Source organism: Trachypithecus francoisi, unplaced genomic scaffold, assembly GCF_009764315.1.
Source record: "Trachypithecus francoisi isolate TF-2019V2 unplaced genomic scaffold, Tfra_2.0 Lachesis_group11, whole genome shotgun sequence".
In the NCBI taxonomy this organism is placed as follows: domain Eukaryota; kingdom Metazoa; phylum Chordata; class Mammalia; order Primates; family Cercopithecidae; genus Trachypithecus; species Trachypithecus francoisi.
Genome location: NW_022681456.1, coordinates 90039045 through 90061755, shown reverse-complemented (window position 1 = coordinate 90061755; position 22711 = coordinate 90039045). Strand labels below are relative to the sequence as shown.

Below are 22711 nucleotides of genomic sequence, written 5' to 3'. Positions count from 1 at the left end.
AGATCAGACACCAAAAGTCCAAAACACATGAGGAAACAATCATGGGGCATAAGTCAGCAAACACAATAAAAGCTAGATTTAGATCTCCTCGAACTTCAGGCAATAGAGCAATGCCATAAATTTTATAATATAAGTACATTGAAAATTGTTAAAGACATAAAAGAAGTAATCAAAACCACAAGACAAAAATAAGAACTAAGGAAAAAGAACCAAAATATATGAAAAAGAGAACTCCCAGAAATTAAAAAGTTATTAAAATTTAAATCTTCAACAAATAAACTAAATAATGGATTAGACAAAGCTGGTAAATTCATCCGTACACTGGTAGATAGGTTTTAAAAAATTATGAAAGGCACAATACAGAGAGATAAAGAGATGAAAAGTATAAAATAAGGTGAAGAATTATAGAAAAGACAAGGGCCAACAAATATCCAGTAGGAAGTCCAGAAGGAGAGAATAAAGAGAAGTGGAAATAAGCAGTATTCAAAGGGATAAAGACTGAGTGGATTCCAAAACCAGCGAAAGAGGTAACTCTTCAGATTCATTCTTCTAAAGGAGTCCCTAGCAAGATAAATAAAAATATTAATAAATTCATACCCAGGCACAATGCTTTGAAACCACATACTCCAAAGAAAAGGAAACCTTAAAAGCAATTAGAGAGAAACAGACTTTTAAAATGAATTACAATTAATTGAAAGCAGACTTCTGAACAGAAACCTCAGAAGCCCCCCCAAAACAATGGAATACTGCCTTCATAGTGCTTAGGGAAAACCTAGAATTCTATACCCAAGAGTTGGCCACCAATAGAATCACTCTAAGAGAGTATTAAAATATGTCCTTCAAGAAGAAAGAAATGAAACAAACAGGGGAGGAATAGAATGCAAAAAAACAAAAACAATTTTGGTATAAATAAAATGTTGCACACAACAACAATGTTTCTCCAGCATATTAAGTTTATGCCTCCCCTGATTATACTTCTGATCAATAGAAGTTCGTCAGCTTATCCATATGAAAAAATCAGAATTTATGAACGAGAAAATCGCAGAACATTCTCAGCCAACATATGGGGGTACCTCCCAAAAAGAGAAAGATCTTGACCCTAAGACATGTATTCCTATTGACACCTAGACTTTTACAAATTAAAAGTCTACTATTTGAATGGCAGAAAGCCTCAGCCTTCCTATTTGAACTACTCTGTCTAACAAGGACTTATCTGTGGTATGATTTCCAGGATTTCTTGTTAAGGGAAAAAGCAGTGGTTGGGGAATTGCTATAAAGGAAAGTTTACTTTTCATTATGTGCTCTTTGTACTTTTAAAATTTATACCATGTGTATATAATATTTATTCAAAATATTAATTAAGTATTCAATTAATTAATTTTAAAACAAAGTTAAACAACTATCTTAAAAGTGACTCCATTTGGCTAGATTCAAATAAAAAATAAGAGGCAACAGGGATCCTGGGAATCCAAAGGCACAATACAAGTTAATATACAAAGGTGATCTATTGAAAAAAATAATATTTTAAAAATAAAACTGAAGATCTTTTCCAAATTCCCAACTAATTCCACTTGGCTTTTTTCTTTTTCTTGGAGACCTGCTCTCTAACAGCTTGAAAGCTATTTTTTTCCTCTTACATTTTCTGCATGATGTGTCCTCATTTCCAGTGTTAATTAGGTAGGCCTTACAACAAAGGATCTGAAAAATTTTCCCATCATAGTTGTTATCTATTATACATGACTGATATATAGAGTGAGTTTGATTTTTTCCAATGAGCCTGAAGGACTTGGAAGAATGACTGAGATTTAACACTAAGAACTACTTTTTGAATAACACAAAGATTTATATTTTCATAAAATATTAACTTTTAATGTTTGCATTAGGACAAAAATAAAGCAATTTTAAGCAAATGTACAGAATGCAAAGCACTAAATTAAATATTTTAAACCACTAAAGTACAGTAAAATTCTACTTATAACTGGTTTATGAATGAATCAAGAAAACTATAATCCTTTATTGTTCTTAACCTTTCTCTTATAACATCTCAGGGCATCTCCAGCTAACTCAAGGATGTCAAAGAGTCTCAAACAGTTCTGTCTATAAAAGTTTATTTACAATTCAACTTAAAATTTACAAAATCATCATATCAGGTGTCATTTATTGAGTGCTTACCAACTCCCCAACATGGTGCTATGTGCCTTACTTCATTTAATCTCCAGAACAAACCCATGAGATAGACATTACTATCATCTTTATTTTCTACATGCACAAATTAAGGCATAGACAAAAATGAAATAACATGAAAAGGGTCACATGGCTGGTTGGTAATAGAACTAGTTCTCAGGCCAATGTTTCTCTGACTTCAATTTTTGTGTTCTTGACCACTATGTTAAATTCTTCAAGGAGAACGGGGTTTGGCATAACATTAAGCAATTAAAATCTTATTTAAAACAGATTAAGGATCACCAACATAAAGAGAAGTTACGTCTTAAGTATCTAAGCCAACTCAAGCAGGGTACGGTCAAAAAGCCTTTGGTGAGAGTGCTTTTTGTTTGTTGTTTTATTTGTTCATTTTATAACAGAAAAAGAATCATTGGTATCTACACTCCTAATTCATACAAAGTTCATTAAAACACATTCATTTATCAAATGTAATTGAATCGCTTTTATCACTGCAGACAGTTTCAAGATAAGATGTGTCTAGTAAGCATGAGTGCAGATCCCTTAGGCAGATCAACAGAACCCTCCATGAGTATGTGCCCACTTTGCAAAAGCTACCCAGTGAGCTACTTTGCAGATCTTCCCTTGAAAAATTAAGATTCAGAAAACTGAATTTAATAAGACAGTACAGAACTAGAAGCAAAGCTTCCTTTATTCCAAATATGTCTTTTTATTACAATAAAGCATATTTAATGATTTGTGTACATGAAATTTGCATTTGTTCAGATAGAGCAGAATAAATTCAAAATAAAACTAAAAAATTCTTATTGGTAAAGCAGATGTATCTACAGTTTTTCTTTCTTTTTACATTATTTTTTATCAGATTGTCTCAGATTTTCTTCTCAATTTCTCCTCTTTTCTCACATAAATATATATATTTTGGTAATGTCTTTCCACTGTGAGTCATATTGGTAAGAAAAGGTATGCCATGTCTGAACTGTTCTGAGAATTTTCTCTTGCTTCTGAATTTTTTCTAGTCTTCCTATGTAAAAATGATATAAATTTATACAAATTTCTGGGAAAATATGCCTTAAAAAAACAAACACTAATGAAACCAGCAGATATATTTTATGATGAAAAATGTGCTAATTCAGTCATACCAGGAAATGTAATAGTTTGACATTAATAATAAATGCTAACTTTGGATAAAACTAGCAAGATAACTTTTTTCTAACAAAAATAATTTTTATTATCTATACTATAACAGTAATAAAATAAACTTAAAAAAATCAACCAACCTCAATCCACTTGAAGTTACTTTTGAAGTAAAGCAATACTCATGTAGGCCTCATGCTTCATTTTTGTCTTTTTAAAGCAACAAATATTAAAAAGCTACAAAAACACTTAGGGATGCAACTTAAATTTATATTCATTTAACAACTCAGTAAAATAATTAAAATCTCATCTCATGTTTTGATATGTGGATAACAAATCCATTATTTTGTACACAGAAAAAAAGCATTTATCATCAAAATGTTAGATCTCTTCTTGATACTATAGCAATTTTTTTTTCAGCTTTGTCATTTGTTAACAACTTTTTCCCAGTTATAAATATTTTAATTCGATTTAAGTCAGCAATTGCTTGTAGGGGACTGTCAAATCTTTTAGAGTTATGCTTTAAATCATTACTGAAAAATTTGCTTTTAGTATAATAAGACAGCTTTGCATATTAATTAGATCATCAGACTCATGTTTGCTGAGGTTTAGCAATAGTGTAATAAATACAATATGGCAGTGATAAAGCTGTAAACCTTGGCACATAGCTCTAGCTTTCTAATACACTTTACTGAGTTACCCAAGAAATAATCACCCTGCTAAATCCAAGTTAAACACCTGATAGAATATTAGGATATTTAATTAAAAATGAAGTTATGCTATATATGTGGGTGATTTTATACAGTGGCTAAAAAAGAAGTTCATGAAAAATTAATTTTGCTCAGTAAAAATCATACACATTGCTCTTTTGTGAAGTTGGTAAATGAATGCAACCTTTCCTACTAAGATACGCATGATGCAGAAACAGAAATGAGGGGAGGGTGTTTCAGAAGAGACTTCAACTAAAGGAACAAGGGGTGGTAAGTGCAAGACACATTCAGATTGTCTTTCAAAAAGCAAGTAAATCCTATTATTTCATCCTCAGCGATTCCACTGAGATGGCTCAACAGATGGCCACTGGGGCTGCACAACAATTTCCTTTTTAAGCTATCAGGCCACATCCAACTCCAGCAGGCCAAATTTAGGCCATTCCTATACTTGGAAATCTTGTCAATCTGGAAGCATCCTTTAACTTTGGAGAGAAAAATTGCCACAGTTTTCGCTGTTAAAGACAACAGGGTTATTTGGCAGTCGAAGGTGGCATAACGAAAGGCACAGACCCAATGAACGATGAAGGTATGATGAATTCCTGGGACAAAGCATGGCATAAGAAAAAAGGAAAGCAGGAAGAAAGGAAGAAAGAGAAGGAGGGAAGAAGGCAGGACAGGAAAGAGGGAAAGCGGAAGACAGGAAGGGAAGCAAGGAAAGAGGAAGGAGTGAGAGCAGGGGGAAGGAAGGAAAAGAGAAACACTGGGCTAGAAATCAGAAGACCCACGTTCTAGAATGCAGATATGGATCAACAGTGAAATACCTATATAAGCTACTTCACTTCTCTGTGCCTTAATTACCATATCTGCCATATGATAGTACATAACTAGATAACTCTGAAAGCTTCAACTAACATTCAAAAAGTCCAGCAAATATGGAAACAGCCACACCATCTTTTTCCTCATCATTTAATTGATCACTCATGTGTGCATTTATTTATTCACCAAATATTTATGGAACAACTACTAAGGTACTGTTTCGTGATGATACAAAAGCAAATAAGATACACCCTGTGTCCTCATGAGATTCACTGCCTGGGGGTGGGAATGAAGTGAGCTGGCAGAAGGACAAGAGGATAAAGCTGGGTGGATATGCAGGGCCAAGTCCTAAAGGGCCTTATTGATCATGTTAAAAATGTGGTCTTTATCCTGAGGGCAATGGGGAACATGAAAGGTTTTCTTCAGTCTGGAGTGATATGATCAGATTTCTGCTCTGTTATTCTGTGGATACTGGACTAGCCAGAGACAACCTGAAAGTCCCCAACAACTGCAGCTCTGACCAGAATAGAAAGAAATGGACCCTGGTAAAGACATGGACTCAAAAGGATTTGAATGGGTGTGAAAGAGGGCGAAAGGGAAATTGCTCCCTGATGACTGGCTTAGAAGACTTGATGGATAAGGTGGCTATTCGCTGAAATAAACTAGTAAGGAAGGAAGAAATGAAGATTCAGGTTTTGGTGGAGGACGGTAAATGGGGAGACATGAATCATGGATGAGATAATGAGTTCAGATTGGGGTCTTTGGATTTAAAGTCCCCAAAGAAATATACTAGGATGCACTGGATAAAAGTCTGGATTTGGGAGCAGAATGACCTTTGCATCAGCTTCAAACTCTGATGCTAAGGAAAAAAAATTAAACACCCTGAACCCAGTATTTCTGCATGCAAATACAGATAATAACTGCCTTAGAAGAGAATGGTGAAGAGTAAGGTGATGCATAAAGGGTACAACACACAGGGAAGTTAGGTAACTTGCCTAAGGCAACATAACGTATAAACAGTACAACTAAACTTTGAGTCCACATCTGTTCTCAAAGCCCTTGGCTGCTACAGACAGCTATGTAGCATCAGTCTGGGATTGTCTTCTTACAGACTGAAGGTTCAAGGATAATGAAATAGAGATAGCTACATGTTCTCTTGGGTTATTTTTAACTCCAGCCTTAAATATTACATTGCCAATATTAATTTTATGCCATTCTAGATTTCTACAATCTTGTGATATTTTTTCCTAGTGGAAGAATGCTGTACAGGATTGTGCATGGCCACTATTCATCCCAGATTTTCTGGGACAGCTTTTATTTCAAAATTTCACACCATTATCCTCACACCATTGAAATGTCCTGAAAAAGGAAGTATTTCTGTATCCAACCTCTGTACCAGAAGCAGCACAAAAATATTGTATTCAGGAAGCCTTGTCACCAGAGGTGTTGATGTGCAGGAGGTCCACAGTGCACCTTGATGTATAGGGGCAAACTGGTGGAGAGCATGCCATAGAAATATGAGAAAACTATTGCAGTAGAGGTGCCTGATTTGATTTAGTATATCATATGGTAACTACTAAAAACCTGTATTTCTAACAAGTTATCAATCTCTATAGGTGACTCTCATGCACAATAAATTTAGGGAGCTTCTGATTTAGGAAAGGATCCTCTTAAGAAAGAGTCCTACATTTCAAAGATAGTCACTATACATTGTCCGTCACAGACTTTTGAAATCAATTAGTCACTGAAATTTGAAAAACAAGACTTAGCAGTACTTGTAGAGATTATCTAGTGATGCAAGCCCTTTTGTGAGCATCCTTCTGTGCACAGTAGCAGTTTCTATTCAGTAAAATGTTCACTTCCCAAATGGAGCAGAACATTTTCTGTCTCACATTCTGGTAAGTCAGTGTTTTCATTAAACCAGATGACTCTGCAAGTGGAATAGAGGCAGAGCATGTACTGTACCTATTGCATTGAGATATATGAAAAGCAATATGAGAGGACAACTGTCAATTGCCAGTGGCAGAAGCTTTCTTTTAGGAAGAATAACCTGACTCTCTGAGGTCATTGCTATTGGACCCCACTGAACCAAAAGCAACCAAAAACACTATGAGTATGATTTTAATTAGGACTTAATACTCAAAACATTTTTTTAAATTCCCCAGGTGTGTTTTTCATTGGACAAAGTATTTTACTTTAGGGTTATAAGTTATATGTAGACTATATATTGTTTTTAAAATAATTTTTAAAGTTTTTAATATTCATGTCCATCAGAAAGGATAAATTCAGAATGGATCTGGATGAGAAATAATTGAGAAGTAGAAAACTTTAATTATTTTCCAGATCAATAATTATTTATGAATAATTAAGGGGCCAGATAAAAATTTATTAAAAATTCCTAATTGTGGATGCAGGTGATAGTGTGTCCTAGGCACTGAGTTGGCCATAAGCTTGAAATCTAGGCTTTAATATAGTCATATAGATTCCAGTAAAAATGGATTTCAAATGAGTAAAATGAATTATGAAGTCATAAAATCCTGGGTAATTCCACACACGTTTCTGAAAAGTTCAATATGCATCTAGTTATAATAGCTGCAAAACCTTTTTAGAGTGACTTTGGGGAATCGCCTGGCAAAATGCATCACTGAAACTTCCCACCTCCTCCCTCCTATCACTTCCTTATTAATAGCTCCACGCTTTGAGAACCCACTTGAAACTTGAAACATTATTTTCCTCATGGATTACTTTATGCATTAGCATAAAAATTCATTTTCTAGAAGATGAAATGATATTCTTACCCGTTTCACAGCTGGGTCCAGTGAAGCCTTGTGGGCAGGCACACACATTAGCGGCAATACAGGCTCCTCCATTCCTGCAGCCATCTTTGCAAAACGCTAAAATAATTCAGATACATGATTTTAGCATTTTAGAAATAAGTAGTTTAATAAACTCCAAACCTAGCTTTTCATTATCCCCTTAGAGATATGAACATCAAATTATAAAAGTTATTTTAATTTTGTTTTCATGTAATATTTCCCATACATGTAAGAAACTTCAGCACAACTTGTAAAACAGTACTCTTTCCAATGTTAGAGGAGTATTTCACCCTTAAAACAAAATACTCAAATTTATTTAAACAACAAACAGCAAATTTGCACAATAGGAAGTACATTAAAATTCAGATTTCTTCTCATTGTAACAATCCACCTTGAAAATAACCTGAAAATGGCAGCTATCCTAGATGGAGCAAACCACCATCTAAAGAACGAGACCACGAAACAGGAAATGGTTGAATCCCATGGGGCTCTGACCATTTTGCACACTAGCCGAAGTGCCAACATAGTAGGAAATGCTCCATCTTTCAAAAATTTCTGGCCGGGCGCGGTGGCTCAAGCCTGTAATCCCAGCACTTTGGGAGGCCGAGGCGGGCGGATCACAAGGTCAGGAGATCGAGACCATCCTGGCTAACACGGTGAAACCCCGTCTCTACTAAAAAATACAAAAAACGAGCCGGGCGAGGTGGCGGGCGCCTGTAGTCCCAGCTACATGGGAGGCTGAGGCAGGAGAATGGCGTGAACCTGGGAGGCGGAGCTTGCAGTGAGCTGAGATCTGGCCAGTGCACTCCAGCTTGGGTGACAGAGCGAGACTCCGTCTCAAAAAAAAAAAAAAAAATTTGTAAGCGGGTCCTGGTAATGAATTAACCAATAGTAAGAAAAATTCATTAGAGTGCTCTTCAGGGAGACTCTTAAATTCCTCTGCTAAGGATAGGTCAGAATCAGGATCAAAGGCAAAGACACTGTATAACCTGTTTCATTAGAGTGGTTTTGGGAATGAGGAAAGTTGTTCTGTGAGTAGGAAGCCGAACCATTGCAAGGGAGCCAAGGTCTGTACCATTGCAAGGGTGATCTCTTGAAATGTGCTGTGTTCAAAGAAGTGCAGAAAAGAAGGAGAAGAGCAGCAAGACAAGTGAGCACAACAAGAGACGAAGAGAAAAACAAGACGGTTGGGACTGAGCCCCCTTTAGAAGCTTTTATTTCCACTTTGGCTTATTCTTTGGCTCTGTAAGGCTCAGCAGCTGCTTCCTCAGTCTGACAAAGTCTGTAATGAGTGAATTAGACCAGCTTGTTCCAGGCATTAAGGCAAAAGTTTTTTCTACAGTTTTCTGGCATGTGCTTCCTCTAGTTAGGTAGAATATACTTTCTCAGAGTAATAAAATGTAGAAATCTGAAATTCTAGTGATGAGTTAAAGAAATGGACCCAAAGAGTCCATTTGGCTTCTTTGGTTTAAACCTCATAAATGATAAAGAATGTGTCTGCCAGACCACGTTCATATGTTCACCAGAGTAATTTGCAAGGTTGCAGCATGTTGATACCGCACAGAACTCATGTTGATCAACTACATGTTGATACCGCACAGAACTCAATGATTCAGCTCCTACATTTAAACTACTTATCTCTCAGATTTTTCCCATTCCCAGCATGGGAATTCCCAATAATTGGGAATTCCCAACATTCCCAAAGATATATACAGGAACCGAACAGTCTTTACTCGGGCAACCTGTAGTCCTAACTTCCAGAAGGAATTTATAAATCCTTGAAAGTTCTCCTTCTTTCAAATACAAGAATTGTCTGTCTGCATATGTTCATAACTTTCAGAGTTCTTTATTTTATGAACTTTTATTCTTCATACTAAATAGGAATTGGAATCAAGCAGAAATAAGAGAAAAGCTTTAGGGCTCCTAGATTAAACCTTAAGCCTAAGCAAACTCTCAGAACATTCCGGTGATTTGGAGAAAGTCCTAAGGACTTAGTTATATTGTATCCACTCATGCATTGGAAATACATTTCAAGATCCACAGTGGATCCCTGAAACCTCAGACAGCACAGAAATCTATTTTTAGATTATATGTGTATATATATAGCCACATATAATCTAAGTACACATACATACATATACATATGTATACATACACACTTTGTATATACATATATATACGTATATATACAAAGTGTGTATATATGTGTGTGTATATGTGTACATATGTGTATATATGTATATACATATATATATAATGTAGTTTTCCTCTACAGACATATTATGATAAAGTTTAAAGTATAAGTTATGCATAGTAAGAGATTAACAACAGTAATTTATAATGAAATAGGTCAATTATAACAATATGCCAACATCACTACTGTTGCACTTTGGGGCCATTAACAGTAAAATAAAAATTACTTGTTTTTGTTTTACCCATTTTGAGTTAGTTTTTGTACATGGTGTTTGTTTTTTGTTTTGTTTTGTTTTTGTTTGTTTTTTGGTGGAGATGTTGCCCAAGCTGGTCTCAAACTCTAGACTCAAGCAATCCACCTGCCTTGGCCTCCCCAAGTGCTGGGGTTACAGGTGTGAGCCACCAAGCCCAGCGAAAATACGGTTTACATGAATACAACCATTGTGATACCTCAGCAGTGTATTTGATAATCGAGAAGGCTACTAAGCGACTAGTGGTGGCTAGTTGTAGACAGCATGGACACACTGGACAAAGGAATGAGTCACATCCCAGGCGGGATGAGGCTGGACAGTGAGAGATCTTATGCTACTCAGAACGGTGCACAATTTTAAACTTAAGAATTGTTTATTTCTAGAATTTTTGATTTAACATTTTCAGACTGCAGTTGACCACGGGTAACTAAAACCATCAAAAGCAAAGCTGTGGGTGAGAGGGAACTACTATACTATACATTCTAAAAGTCTAGCTTTTCTCAGGATTTGTTTAGTCTTTCCAAGCAAATTTTTGTGGGATTTGGACCCCGAAATAAGTAGGCCTTCTTCAAAACGACCTATGCTAATGATTTCCATGGAGTTTTGAAAATCAGGGTAATCCTCTGGCCCACCCATCTCTGGGTACAGTGTATTTTTGTAGACCAGGCCTTAAGACCCATCCTCATAAGACACTGCATTAACTACTATTCCTTGTTCTTTCCTACCTCACACAGACACGGTACCATAGCAAACTGATTTTAGTGAACTCTGAGATGAAGGACACAGTATATTTGAGAAATCAGCAGTTTTGAAGCTTAAAATGCCTAAATTGGATAAATCATATGACATTATAAGGGATGTAAATGTTATACTATGGGAGTTTATAGAGTTTCCAAAAAGGTCTTCTATTTCCCCTAGGAGGTAGGAGGGAAAGAGGACAGTGGGGGAAAAGGTGAGTTAAGGATTGTGGTGAACTACAGTTGTATTGTCCACTGATGGAAACAGAAATCTGATTTCAACGGGACATTTAAAAGAATGATCAATCGGCATTAACAAACAAGCTAAAATAGGAAACTATAACATGTAGAGAATCAATATTCATGGTTAATTAATCTTCCACAGTAGCGTCTGACAGCTCACAAGAGAGGAAAAAAAAAAAAGCTGTCCTACTGACTCAAAATGGAGGTGATTCACATGGTAGCATAACAAATAGGTTGACAACGCTGTCAGAAAAATAGCTATGATGATATATGCATGTTTCGTCTCAAAAAGAAACATCTGAAGCTGGGAGAGTGCTAAACTGAATGAAAAGGAAGGTTCAACGAAATTAAAGATCAAAAGGTGTAGAAAGAACAGACTGAGCAAGCTGGAAGAAGAGGGATTAGACAATAGAATGTTGAAATTTAAGATTTCCAAGATGGAGCAGTTCTCCACAAAAATGCCCAGGATGAAAACCACTGTGGCTAAGGTCAAGGAACATTAGGTCAAAGGAGCTGAATGATTTGGTCACTTAAACACTGAAGTAACCCAGGAGGATGTCAAGACCTGCGGGAAAGACTATGAGCCACACACCAAAGATTTTGATGTCTCTAGGAAGTACCTGGAATGTACATAACAGTAATGATAACGTGTAGAGGAAGGTAGAGAGGGATTGCATTGCACATAATGGAAGAGGCATTGGCATTTCAACCTTTTACCTTTGCATGTTGTTCCATTCCCTGAATAGCCCGGCTTGCAAACACAGTTGTGTCCTCCAACAGTGTTGAAGCATAAAGCATTTTCATCACAGTTGTGCTGATTTGTGATACACTCATCATGTTCTGAAATGAGGAATACAATTTTGTTACTCATAGTTATATTTCCAAAGACAGTATATTTTAAACTACACCTTCAATCTTGGTTATTGCATGGTAAATTCTTTCAACCACAGACATAACAAATTATAAATTACAGAAGAGCTCAGATTTTGAAGTATTATATACTCCTCTTGATGTACATATAAGTTCACACATTCACAAACATTGAATGCAAAATAATTTGGACAAAAGGCCTACCAACGATTGCAAGAAATAGAGAGGGGAGGCAAAGATGAGGATTAATTCTAGAAGTAGACTCCAAAGTCAGCTGTATACAGTTAATATGTGGGGAGGTACTCTCATGAAATAAATCTGTCACCTAACTCATCCCTGTAGCATGTGAACGATGACAGGGAGGATGTGAAATTGTATTGCTTTGTGAGTCATGACCTGTAGGATAATAAAGCTGAAGTTCTAGGAGTTAGGTGCCTGCCGTTAACACCTGCAGCCACATTTCCAAGCCTAAAGATATTTATGCAAACTGTCTGGGGAATCTTTGATTTCTTTAGTAAGTTCCCTCACTCTGCAAAGAAAGCATCACAAATCTATTAAAAGACAAACTTGCTTTTGTAATATGTGCAAATACAAACTTTAGAATATGTAATCAATATAGTATCTGCTCTAACTGCTTATAACTTGAAACTCTGGAAAGCATTGAATTATTTGATCCTTACAGCACCCTGTGGGAGACGCAGAACCATTATCATTGTAACCATTTTCAAGGTGACTCGATGGTGGCTCAGAGTGTTTAAGTATTCTGCCCAAGTTCACAGGAATATCAAGTAACTTCAGAATTCTAGCTCAGCATTCAGGAAAGATATAAATGTAAGGAATAAATACAGTGAACATGAGAAAGCAAACAAATCTAACATCAAAATAAAGATGAGGAGGAAATGAAATATGTAAGAAAATGCACACAAATTAGTTCAACCACCTAAAATCCCTACAGTGGCACTACTTCGTACTCAGTCTTTTACATGAATATTATTTAGGCCTAAAACAAAATACATATTTTAATAAATTACATTGATTGAGCCATTAATTTCACATGATATAAATCATGAAATGAAATGATCAAATCAATGAAAGATTTGATTTTACTTTAGAACTCTGTATTCCAGACATTATAATGGTAACATATCTGTAACTTGTCTTTGGCATAATAGATGTGTAACTTGTAATACATCTGTAAATTGTCTTTGGCATATACAGTTAAGATCAGACCAAAATCACTTACTTCAACTACTAAAATAAAATTCCCTTTGTTTTCTTTTTTAAAAATAAAAATTAACATTTTGCTATGGTATTTTATGTCTCATTCTACATAAGCACAAAGTTATGATAGCTTTAATTATAACCCTGCTATTACATTCATAGAGATTATTCCCAATAATCCTTTAGAGGAAAGAGAGATTTTAATCACCAAGGTTCCAAAACTGCACAGATGGATATATTATTTTCCAAATTCCTGACTGAATAACCAAAAATTTTACAAAATTCCACCCTTATTGTCTAGTATCATAGAACATTTCATAATTTTTATAAATGCATGCTTACTACTGGTAGCTTAGAAAAGAGCTGGATTACACATAGGTCTCCTAATTGAGGCTACCCTTGGACCATCATAAAATTTCAGAAGGGCTAGAATGGGCAGCATGCCTACCTTTGGGTTCTGCTGCCTGAAGCAAAACAAATCTACACTTTGAATGAAGTTTGCACCTGCTGCCAATTTTCTTCCCAGTGCAATTCAAAGTGCCACAGTTAATCTATAAATCTCTATATGGACAGCCGTAGGCCCTTAAGAGACAGGTGCTGATTGATTTGATGCTGTTTTAATCCCTGCCTTGGTTGTCTTTTTAATTAGACCATACTCACCAGGTAGAGAAAGGACCTAACAAGATTCAGTTTAGCACCTAGCATGATAATGTTCAATAAGCGCTAAATAATTACACAATCTGGGACCTGGTTTCCTCTGTTGTCATTTACTCTCATGGGTACTGAAATGAGAAAGTGGGCTCCTAGGCAATTCAAAGGCAAATACAGTTCTGAAGGCTTTAAATGCCTCCATGCCTTTATATATACGTATATTGTTCCCTGTGACTGAAGTGTCCTTCCCCACAGATTCTCCTGGAAGACACTTACCATTTTTAAACATTACAATAAAATGTCACATGCTGTTCGAAGACACCTTAGTCTTCCCCTCCTACAGAGTTAGGGGCTGCTATCTATTTTCCCTAACACAATATACAAGGTTCTGTTATTCTCTTTTATTGGAATTTTATGTCAATTTCTCTTTAGTTCTTCATTCTTAAGCTCCACTCTGGGACTGTGAATTTTTAGACCAGAATTTTGTATTTTTCTTTGTATCTCATTTAAACCTTCAAAGAATGTTTCTTAAATAAATGATTGAAAGAATAGCTGGGGCGAGATAGGAACTACTAATTCCTTTGCCATAATTCAAGACAATCCCAGTTTGTTCAATTGTGGACTACACGCCAAACACAGAGCTCTTAAAAATCCGAGCTGTTTTTTCACATTGATTTTACTACAGTGCAGTTTTATTTGATTTTGGATATTTCAAATATTAGTTAAGATATTAGAACATCTTTTGAAAACAGAAAATATTAATTCCTTTACACTATCACTTTAAATCTTTTCACACTACTTAAAATAAAGTTGGTTATAGCTACAATATATGAACTAATGCAAACTGTGAGCTTAGGAAAACCCTTTTAAATGACTGTAGTCTCAAAGAAGATTTTATACTCCTTCACAAAAACAGAATATAAATGAAGCAACAAGCAAATATTCTGTAAAGTCATCTCAATAGATAGTTAATTATTGGTGCTCCATTTCCAGTTTTGGTCAAATATCAATTTCTCATCCTTTCTCTGACTCACACTTCCCTGAGGACTCCACCATCAAATCACTAGTTCGCCTCTCCATTTCTAATACTTCCTCCAACATTTCCAATATATAGTAAGTAAAATTCAACAGAATAAGGAGGGGAATTCTAAGGTAAATTTTAAATCAGTATTATGTTCCAGTGTTTAAGAAGAGCATGTCAGGATGTAATAGTGAATAAATTTCAAGATTTATGTCCCACATATTGAAAGGCAGACATTCAGATCTGATGTTTGGAATATCCTTCCAATCTATAAGACTCAATGTCATCTTGATATCCTCAGTAAAAATTTCATGGTTTACATGATATGACAATCCAACTAACAGCTGGAAGTGAAATCAAATGCATCACTTTCTAGCTCCTCTTCATCAAAAATATCAGCACATGGTTATTTTAATCAGAATTTTATTATTCGTTGTGTCTATGAATTTGAAATTTAAATGAAATGAAAAAAAGAAAAATATATCGAAGGAAAACATCATCACTCAACAATACTAAAAGGAAGTAATTTGGTTGTCAATCACTATGAAACATTATATATAGAAGTTATAATTGTATAGTGATAGCTAGAAAAGATTTTTTCCTGTGTATCATAATTTGTTTGTTCTGCATCTCTGCATACAATGTAAACCTGATTTCATACTAATGATGAGGCACAATATAGTAAAGTTCTTCCATGGGAAAAAAAAGTAATAATATATGCACTTGGATGCATCTAAATGCAGATGTTATGTATAACAATAATACTTGGCTTTCACTGATTAACCCCTAAGTCAACCTGGGTATGCTAATGTATCTAAAATAATTTTAAGATTCCTATCCAACAGTGTCATCAGTCATAATAACATGGACTTAAGATGAGGTTTAAATTTGGTATTCATATTGAGCTGTTTGCAGTATGAATGTGCTACCTAGAAACAAACAAGTTGCTGTAAAATTCACATAGCTTTCCTCACTGTGATTTCAAAATAGATGTACAATAGAACACAATCCATGTTCTATTCAAAAATTTCAGTATAATATAAAATGCAAATACTGCAGAAAATAAGAGTGAAAAGTCATCGTTTACATGTATCTACATTTAAATTAAATTTATTACATTTTTCTTCAATATCTATTTAGTACTGGAATATTGGGGGTTAAAAATTATTATAAAGTTAACAGCCTTCAAAAAGCTTACAGTTTAGTTGAAGATATAAGAAAAACACACAAAGCTTTAGTAAATGGTTTCATTATGAGAAGCTGCTAAAGTAGAGAAGTAAACACTGCTTACAGAGGGTTGCAAGAGATCAAGGGAGGATCTGGTTGGGTCAGGCAGGAATCCAAAAATGACTTCTTGGAGAACGAAGAATTTGACACGGATTTATTTTTTTTACATGTGTTGGTGAGGGCAGATGCAGATTCCCAATTAAAAACACCATGCATATACTTTGTCTCTTTTGTTTTTGGAATCTCGAGGCCCTTATAAATTTGAATCACACTGAATAATTTATAATAATCATAGCTACGATTCACTGCTTACTACATACCACATACTTTGTTACATATATTATCTCATTTAATCCTTATTTAATCATTTATGACTAAAAACATAATTACAGAAAATTAAAACTTGACTTAGAAAAGCTAAATGGCTTGCCCAGGAACACGCAGCTAGTAAGTAGCAGAGTTGTGAATTACATCTCATTCCAAAATTCAGGCTATTGATTGCTATGTAATTCATTGGCCAACGTATTTAATACTTGTGTTTTTCCGAATCTAATCCTTTTTTATTCTAGTGTTCTTCTTTATAATTATTCAGTTTTTAATGTTTATACAGTTTAATGTCTTTTTGTTGTATGTGAAGTCTTCTGCTGCTTTACAATTAGGACGGTATCATCTCTTTACTATATTTTATACTTCTTTAAAAACATCGTCTAAAAGGAATCTTAGAATTATAGCACTTCTTAAGGCAAAGGACAGGCATCACTTTCTGTTCATATTAAAACCCACGTTTTCACAAGGTAGAAAGAAATTTTTAAAAGAAAAGGATAACAACATGTTCAAGTGCAAATCCCCGCCAAACAAAGTAACCAGCTAACAGAACTTGGACTCTAGCACCAATTGCCTGCACTTAAAAATCTCTTGAAGCTTAACATTAAATTAATTTGGTAAATAGACACCTCCAATGTCTGAGAGTCTTCTCCTCTAACACCAGTGGTCAGGCCCTAGAAACACTGTGCATTGTGCTGGATAATTCTGCTTCATTCTACCAGCAATATCCTACATCCTCTAGCTGACACCTTTATACACTAGATTCTGCTCTTCTGGTAACAGAACGTAAATGTCCTTGACCATCTAATGAATCATAACACAATGTTTTCATATATCAGGCTGTTAAATATCTGTGAAAGGGAAGGAAAGAAGAAGGGAGAAGGAAGGAAGGAGTACCACTTTTTTCTTATAGACCTAAAACCAGAAATTTTGGAGTTGTAATATAGAACATTAATTAAACTCAGCTTGTACTCATTTTGGAAGGATCTGCAGTACAATAATTATCTTGTGAAAGTACTGAGGTGCTGTGGACAAGTTCAGAGAGTTGTTTAGTATACTAGGAGAGAGACAGAGTATATTTTATCAGGGGATTCAGTTGTTGCCATTCTTTTTGGAAAAAAGCAAGAAGTCTCAGTATTGCAGATCCATGGGCTGTGTGATTTGGATGCTCTTCACAAACCAGTGCAGATCACTACATATTAGCTTTGGTGGGCACACTTACAAGTGACACTTATGGATGGACTTCGGTAAAACCCATTGACATCTTAAGCAATCTAGTCTACAGAAATATTAGAGGAAAATGACTAAGCAGTCATACATTTTTTAGACAAACCATCCCTCTAAACATGTAGTTTGATACTGTTGTTATAAGCTACTCAAGAGCAATTCACACCTTTTCTATGGGCTTCTCTGCTCCGAGACTTATTTAGCATTAATTCTAAGGGAGCTTTTTCTCAGGTTTCTAGTAATCGGATGATAGTTGTGACTAGAGGTTAGTTGTCACTATGTTTAGGGCCATAACCTGCTACAATCTAAGAGAGAATTTACTTATATGAAATTTATATTCCAGAAAACGCTTGGGTTAGAGAAAGTGAAGCAGCTTTCTTTGTGAAACATATACTGATATGTTACTACAGTTGCTGTTTTCCAACATTTTAAAATTTGAACAGAGGAGTAGAAGATGCAAGATAGACAATACATTTCCTGTGGCTGGAGAAATATATCAGAGAAGAAAGTTTCTCTGAGGGTAGTGGGCTGACTATGAAGGTATATGATGTGTAGCAGGACCACAGCTAAATATGAAAGATAAAGGAGAAAAAATGAGAAAATTATGTACTATTGTAATGAACAATAACAGGGAGGCAGTGTATATAGTACATATTTTAATTTCCAGACAGGCTTAGTTTCAGATGCCATTTTATCCTAGTTCTATGGACGTGAGAAAGTTAGCTAAGCTTTCTAAGTTTAAAATGCGGAAATTAGGAACTGTATAAAAGAGCAGTTGTGAAGAATAAATTTAAAGGATGAAAGTTAAATTGCTGGCAATAATAAGGACACTCAAGAAAAATTAGTTGCCTATTATCTACTTCAGTGGGAAAATTTCTTTTGCTTTTACTAGATAGATGTCTTCTCTTTTCCATTTCATTTTAATTCTGTGGAGAGAGCCTAAATGTCCCATAGTGTTTGTTCTCCTCACAGTCTTTTCTGAAATCAAATCTATTTTGGACATTTTTCTTGTTTCTAAAATGCCACTACTTTCAATGATTACATCAAGGGAAAATTGCCTGCTGACATATTGAGCAACAGCTATTCACTCTGTTTCTTGTGATTACCTTATTTACTCACTTTATATTATAGAAAAATTTTACTTACTACCATGTCATTTTAACAGAAATCTATTTTTAATGCTACTAAAGTGACTGCCAGAAGTCATATTGTAAACTTATTTGATGCCCATATCAGTAGCAAATTCCCTAAAAGTCATTTTTAACACCCAGGCATTTTTAATTCACTATTTGTTTCTTGCTCACTGACCACACCGATTCAATTCAAGTCAATACTGACTTCTTGTCATTCTTCAGTTTGCCTGGCAACTAGGAATTTGTTCCGATTTTCTTCTCCTGACATGCTTGGTTAATTTTCTTCTAGTCTTTTCACTGGTGTGCTCAGTCTCCCTTCCTAATCCTTATTTGACCAAGAATCTTAACAACCAAAGCACACTCAAATTTCCTCCTTCTCCTTATAGTAATTTCATAAGCTAACAAATAGATAACTAACTATGATATATTGTAGAAGTTGTTTAGTGCCATAACAGAGAAAATAATAATAGTAATAATAATGACAGTAGCTAAATTCTTAAGTGCTTACTACAGACTGCAAAACACTGCTAACTGTTTTATATGCAGTATCCCCTTTAGTCTTCATAAAAGGCCTGTTCAGGTAGGTATTATTTTTATTTTTATTTTATAAATGAGAATACAGAGCTTGCTTGGCGCAATTAGGTGCTTTGTCCAAAGTCACATAGCTAGAAAGTAACAAGGCCAGACTTCAGTGCTTTAAAATACACAACCTGTAAACAAAAATCTCATGAAGCTTAAGGAGCTCAAAGAGATAAGGACTGACTGAAGGTTCTGGGAAAGCATTACATGGGAAACAGGCCAAACAGGTGGCTCTTGAAAGACAGAAAGGGGTTTTAACAGAAAAGAGTAAAGATGGGAAAGAACACAGCATCTGGAGAAAACACAGGTGCACAAGATAAAAAGCATGGGGTATAAGAGGGCCCTCAATTACTTGAGCTGGCAGATGGTGATGACTAAAAGAGAACAGTAAGGAATAAGTATTGGTAGCGTCCAGACTACAACAGAATTTTATTTGGTAGGCAATAAATAGCTGCTTCCAGCTGTAGAAGAAAATGTGGCATGGAAAATTAGAGTTGATTTTAAGGAAAACTAATCTAACAATAATGTGTAGATGAAGAGAGATTAACTTTCCTTGACAAAATGGGCTTCTCATGTTAGAAAGTTAGCATTCTTTTCTCTTTTTATCCCTCTTTCTTCCTTTTATTCTTCTCCATTTGAACTAGATTATTATTGAGAGTTGAGACAGAAGTCTGTGCAACACTGAGAGAGGGAAGAGGAGAAGAATGAGAAGGCGGAGGAGGATAAGGAGGAAGGGGAGAAGAAGGAGGAGGAGGAGGAGGGGTGTTGACAACAAAGAAAAACAGAAAGAAACTGAGTGCTTATTACCTGCAAAGCACTGTGCTAAGCAACGTATATATTCAGCATAAGGAAGTACTAAGGACAGAGGAGGAATTACTGAGAAGTTTACAACAAAATCACAAGATTTGAATCCCTTTAAGGCAGGAACCATGTCTTAGTCATTTTACGCATCCCAGCCCCTGTGATTTTGTGAATTAAACTGTCTTGAATAGAGGGTCTAAAGTATAATGGAGAAAATGATGAAGGAAGAGGGATAGATTTATACTCCAATTTTGGGCTCCAAAGTGCATCAATATTTGAGTCAAGAGGAAGAAACACTTTAGATAACTTAGGTTCTTAACCTGGGCAAGTGGGAAGGTGGTGATGAGATTAATAGATTTAAGAGAGCCTCTTACCTGTAGGTATTTTGTTATTCTTGTTTGCCTGGGTTTTGTTTGTTTTTTTATGGCAAAGAAGAAAATAGAAATAAAAAGTCAAAATATAAAGGCAAGGACCACCTTAGGAAACAAAATTTACTCTATTGATGGTGATCATAAACCAAATAAACACTCTTCACCCCAAATCTGTTTAACGACCACCACTTAGATGGCAAACCCTTGGGTCTAATTCATCAATCACCCCCAACATCCAAAACAAAATGACTAGCACAAAATTGGTCTCCAATGAATATCTGTTAAGGAATGCATCATTGATTCTATAGTGTGTCTCAATCTAACATGCAAAACACCTGACAATGCTGAATATTCAAGGTATTCCAGAATGGCAATCCTGCAGTATCTCTTATTGTCTCTTCAAGAGCTTGCCCCATTTCCATCCTCAGCACATTACTCCACGAACAACCTCACAGATAAACATTCAGGTCATCAGGAGAGAATGTCCTCAGATTTCCCATCCACAGACAAATATACAGCTAAATCTATCCTTAAGTCTTTCTTCCTTCCAAACCAGGAATCCGGGAGTCACTATAGACTCCTCCCTCCCTTCTTCTCACTCCCCACATTCATCTGGGTGCCAGGTCACCTGGATTCTTGTTTCTTGAAAGTTCTCATTTCTGTCCTCCCACCTCTATCCCCATTGTTCTGCAGGTGCCCAAAACTGGGCACTAAATAGCTCTTGTTTGGATTAGTGCAATATCCTCATGATGACAACACTGTCTCCAGTTTGGTGCATTTTCAGACCATTATTAGAATAACTTTTTATAAAATCTAATCTCCTTTCCTTCTGCCCCCACCAATCCTCCCCATTCTCTCTTCTTCTCTCTTAATTTTGCTATTGGTGGCACATCATTGTTTTTACTGGCCAGCAAGGCACTAAATCCTCATTAAAGCTTTCATCATGGCCCACTGCTTTCACCAAACTGCACACTGATGTACCTACTGCAACATCTAGTAGTAATATCACTTGTTGAGACTCTACTAAAGGCCATGTCTTTCGCATGTGCTTCTTTGCTGCCACAGGTGCTATTCTCTGCCCAGAAAGCCCCTTCCCACTTTCTTTGCTTAACTGTTCTACTCACCTCCCACTCAGATCACACAAAACTCCTTCAGAAAATTTTCTTTGAGACTCTCAGTCTCATTTAGATGAGCTCTATAGAGCCTTGTGTTTCATTTCATTATAACATTTGAAAGGCAGAATGTGAAGTGGTTTGGTGAAAGGACTTTGGAGTCAGGCTGTCTCAGCTCAAATCTTGGCTCTTCCTTTTACTAACTGTGAGGTCTTGGGCAAGTTACTTAATCTCTTCAAACCACAAAATGAATCTAAAAACAGTACAGAAGTAAAATTCCCTGCAGGATCTGGGGCTATACTCAAGTATTTCAGCAGTAAAAATATGACCATTCAAACCAAATAGGATCAATAAAGAAGTAAAATAGCCTCACATCTGATCAAATTTTGCTGCCAAATGAATTTTAAAAAATAAACATTTGAAGTACCTACATCCTTCACGTGGATTTACTCATTGTTACTGTGCTCGAACATTTTTTTAAAGCGCATCCATACAGTACCTCTTTGAAATAAAAATTAATAAGAAAAACAAAGAAAATAAAATAAACACTTGATTGTCACAGCTGTCTGGACTTTTTGGAGTTTAGAATTGTAGATGAGGGACTGTGGATATGCATGCCTTTCATAGAGTTGTGAGGCTCAAATGTGGTAACGTCTGGAAAGCACTGAGAATAATCCTGGTTCTCATAGCGCTTCATGAGTTAGTATTAGACTAGCTGTCCTCATGCTGTCAGGGATTGTTAATTCTCTTACCTGTCCCTCTATAATCAGTATACTTCTTGAGAAAGAAAATGTTAGTATAGATCTTTGAATCCTCACATCTTGCCATAACACCTGCCACTTTTTAGGCACTTGATACATATGGCTGAATCAATGATGGGTAGGCTCCAATAGATACAAAAATCAACATTTTTCAATTCCTCAGAGTATTTTACATCTAGAGTTCATTGCACTCACTCAGAATCCCTGTAACACGCGTGAGATTTAATATTTAGAAAAGTATCTACACACTGCTTAAGAGATCATGATGCTTAACTTCACCAATGCAAAAGTTCAAGCTTGTTGCTCGTGTGTTTTCATGTTGGTGCTGCCCC

The 22711-nt window shown here is 35.6% G+C and overlaps 1 protein-coding gene across 2 annotated transcripts in view; it reads right to left on the bottom strand.

Annotated features, from left to right (window-relative positions):
• The window catches only part of NELL2 (neural EGFL like 2), a 395035-nt gene that overhangs the window by 105725 nt on the left and 266599 nt on the right, over positions 1-22711 (bottom strand). For both annotated transcript variants that reach the window (XM_033222343.1, XM_033222344.1), the window contains 2 exons: positions 11799-11921; positions 7640-7735 (listed from right to left, as the gene is read on the bottom strand). In XM_033222343.1, coding sequence (XP_033078234.1) covers positions 7640-7735; positions 11799-11921 — 219 coding nt within the window. The remainder of the gene's footprint in view (positions 1-7639; positions 7736-11798; positions 11922-22711) is intronic.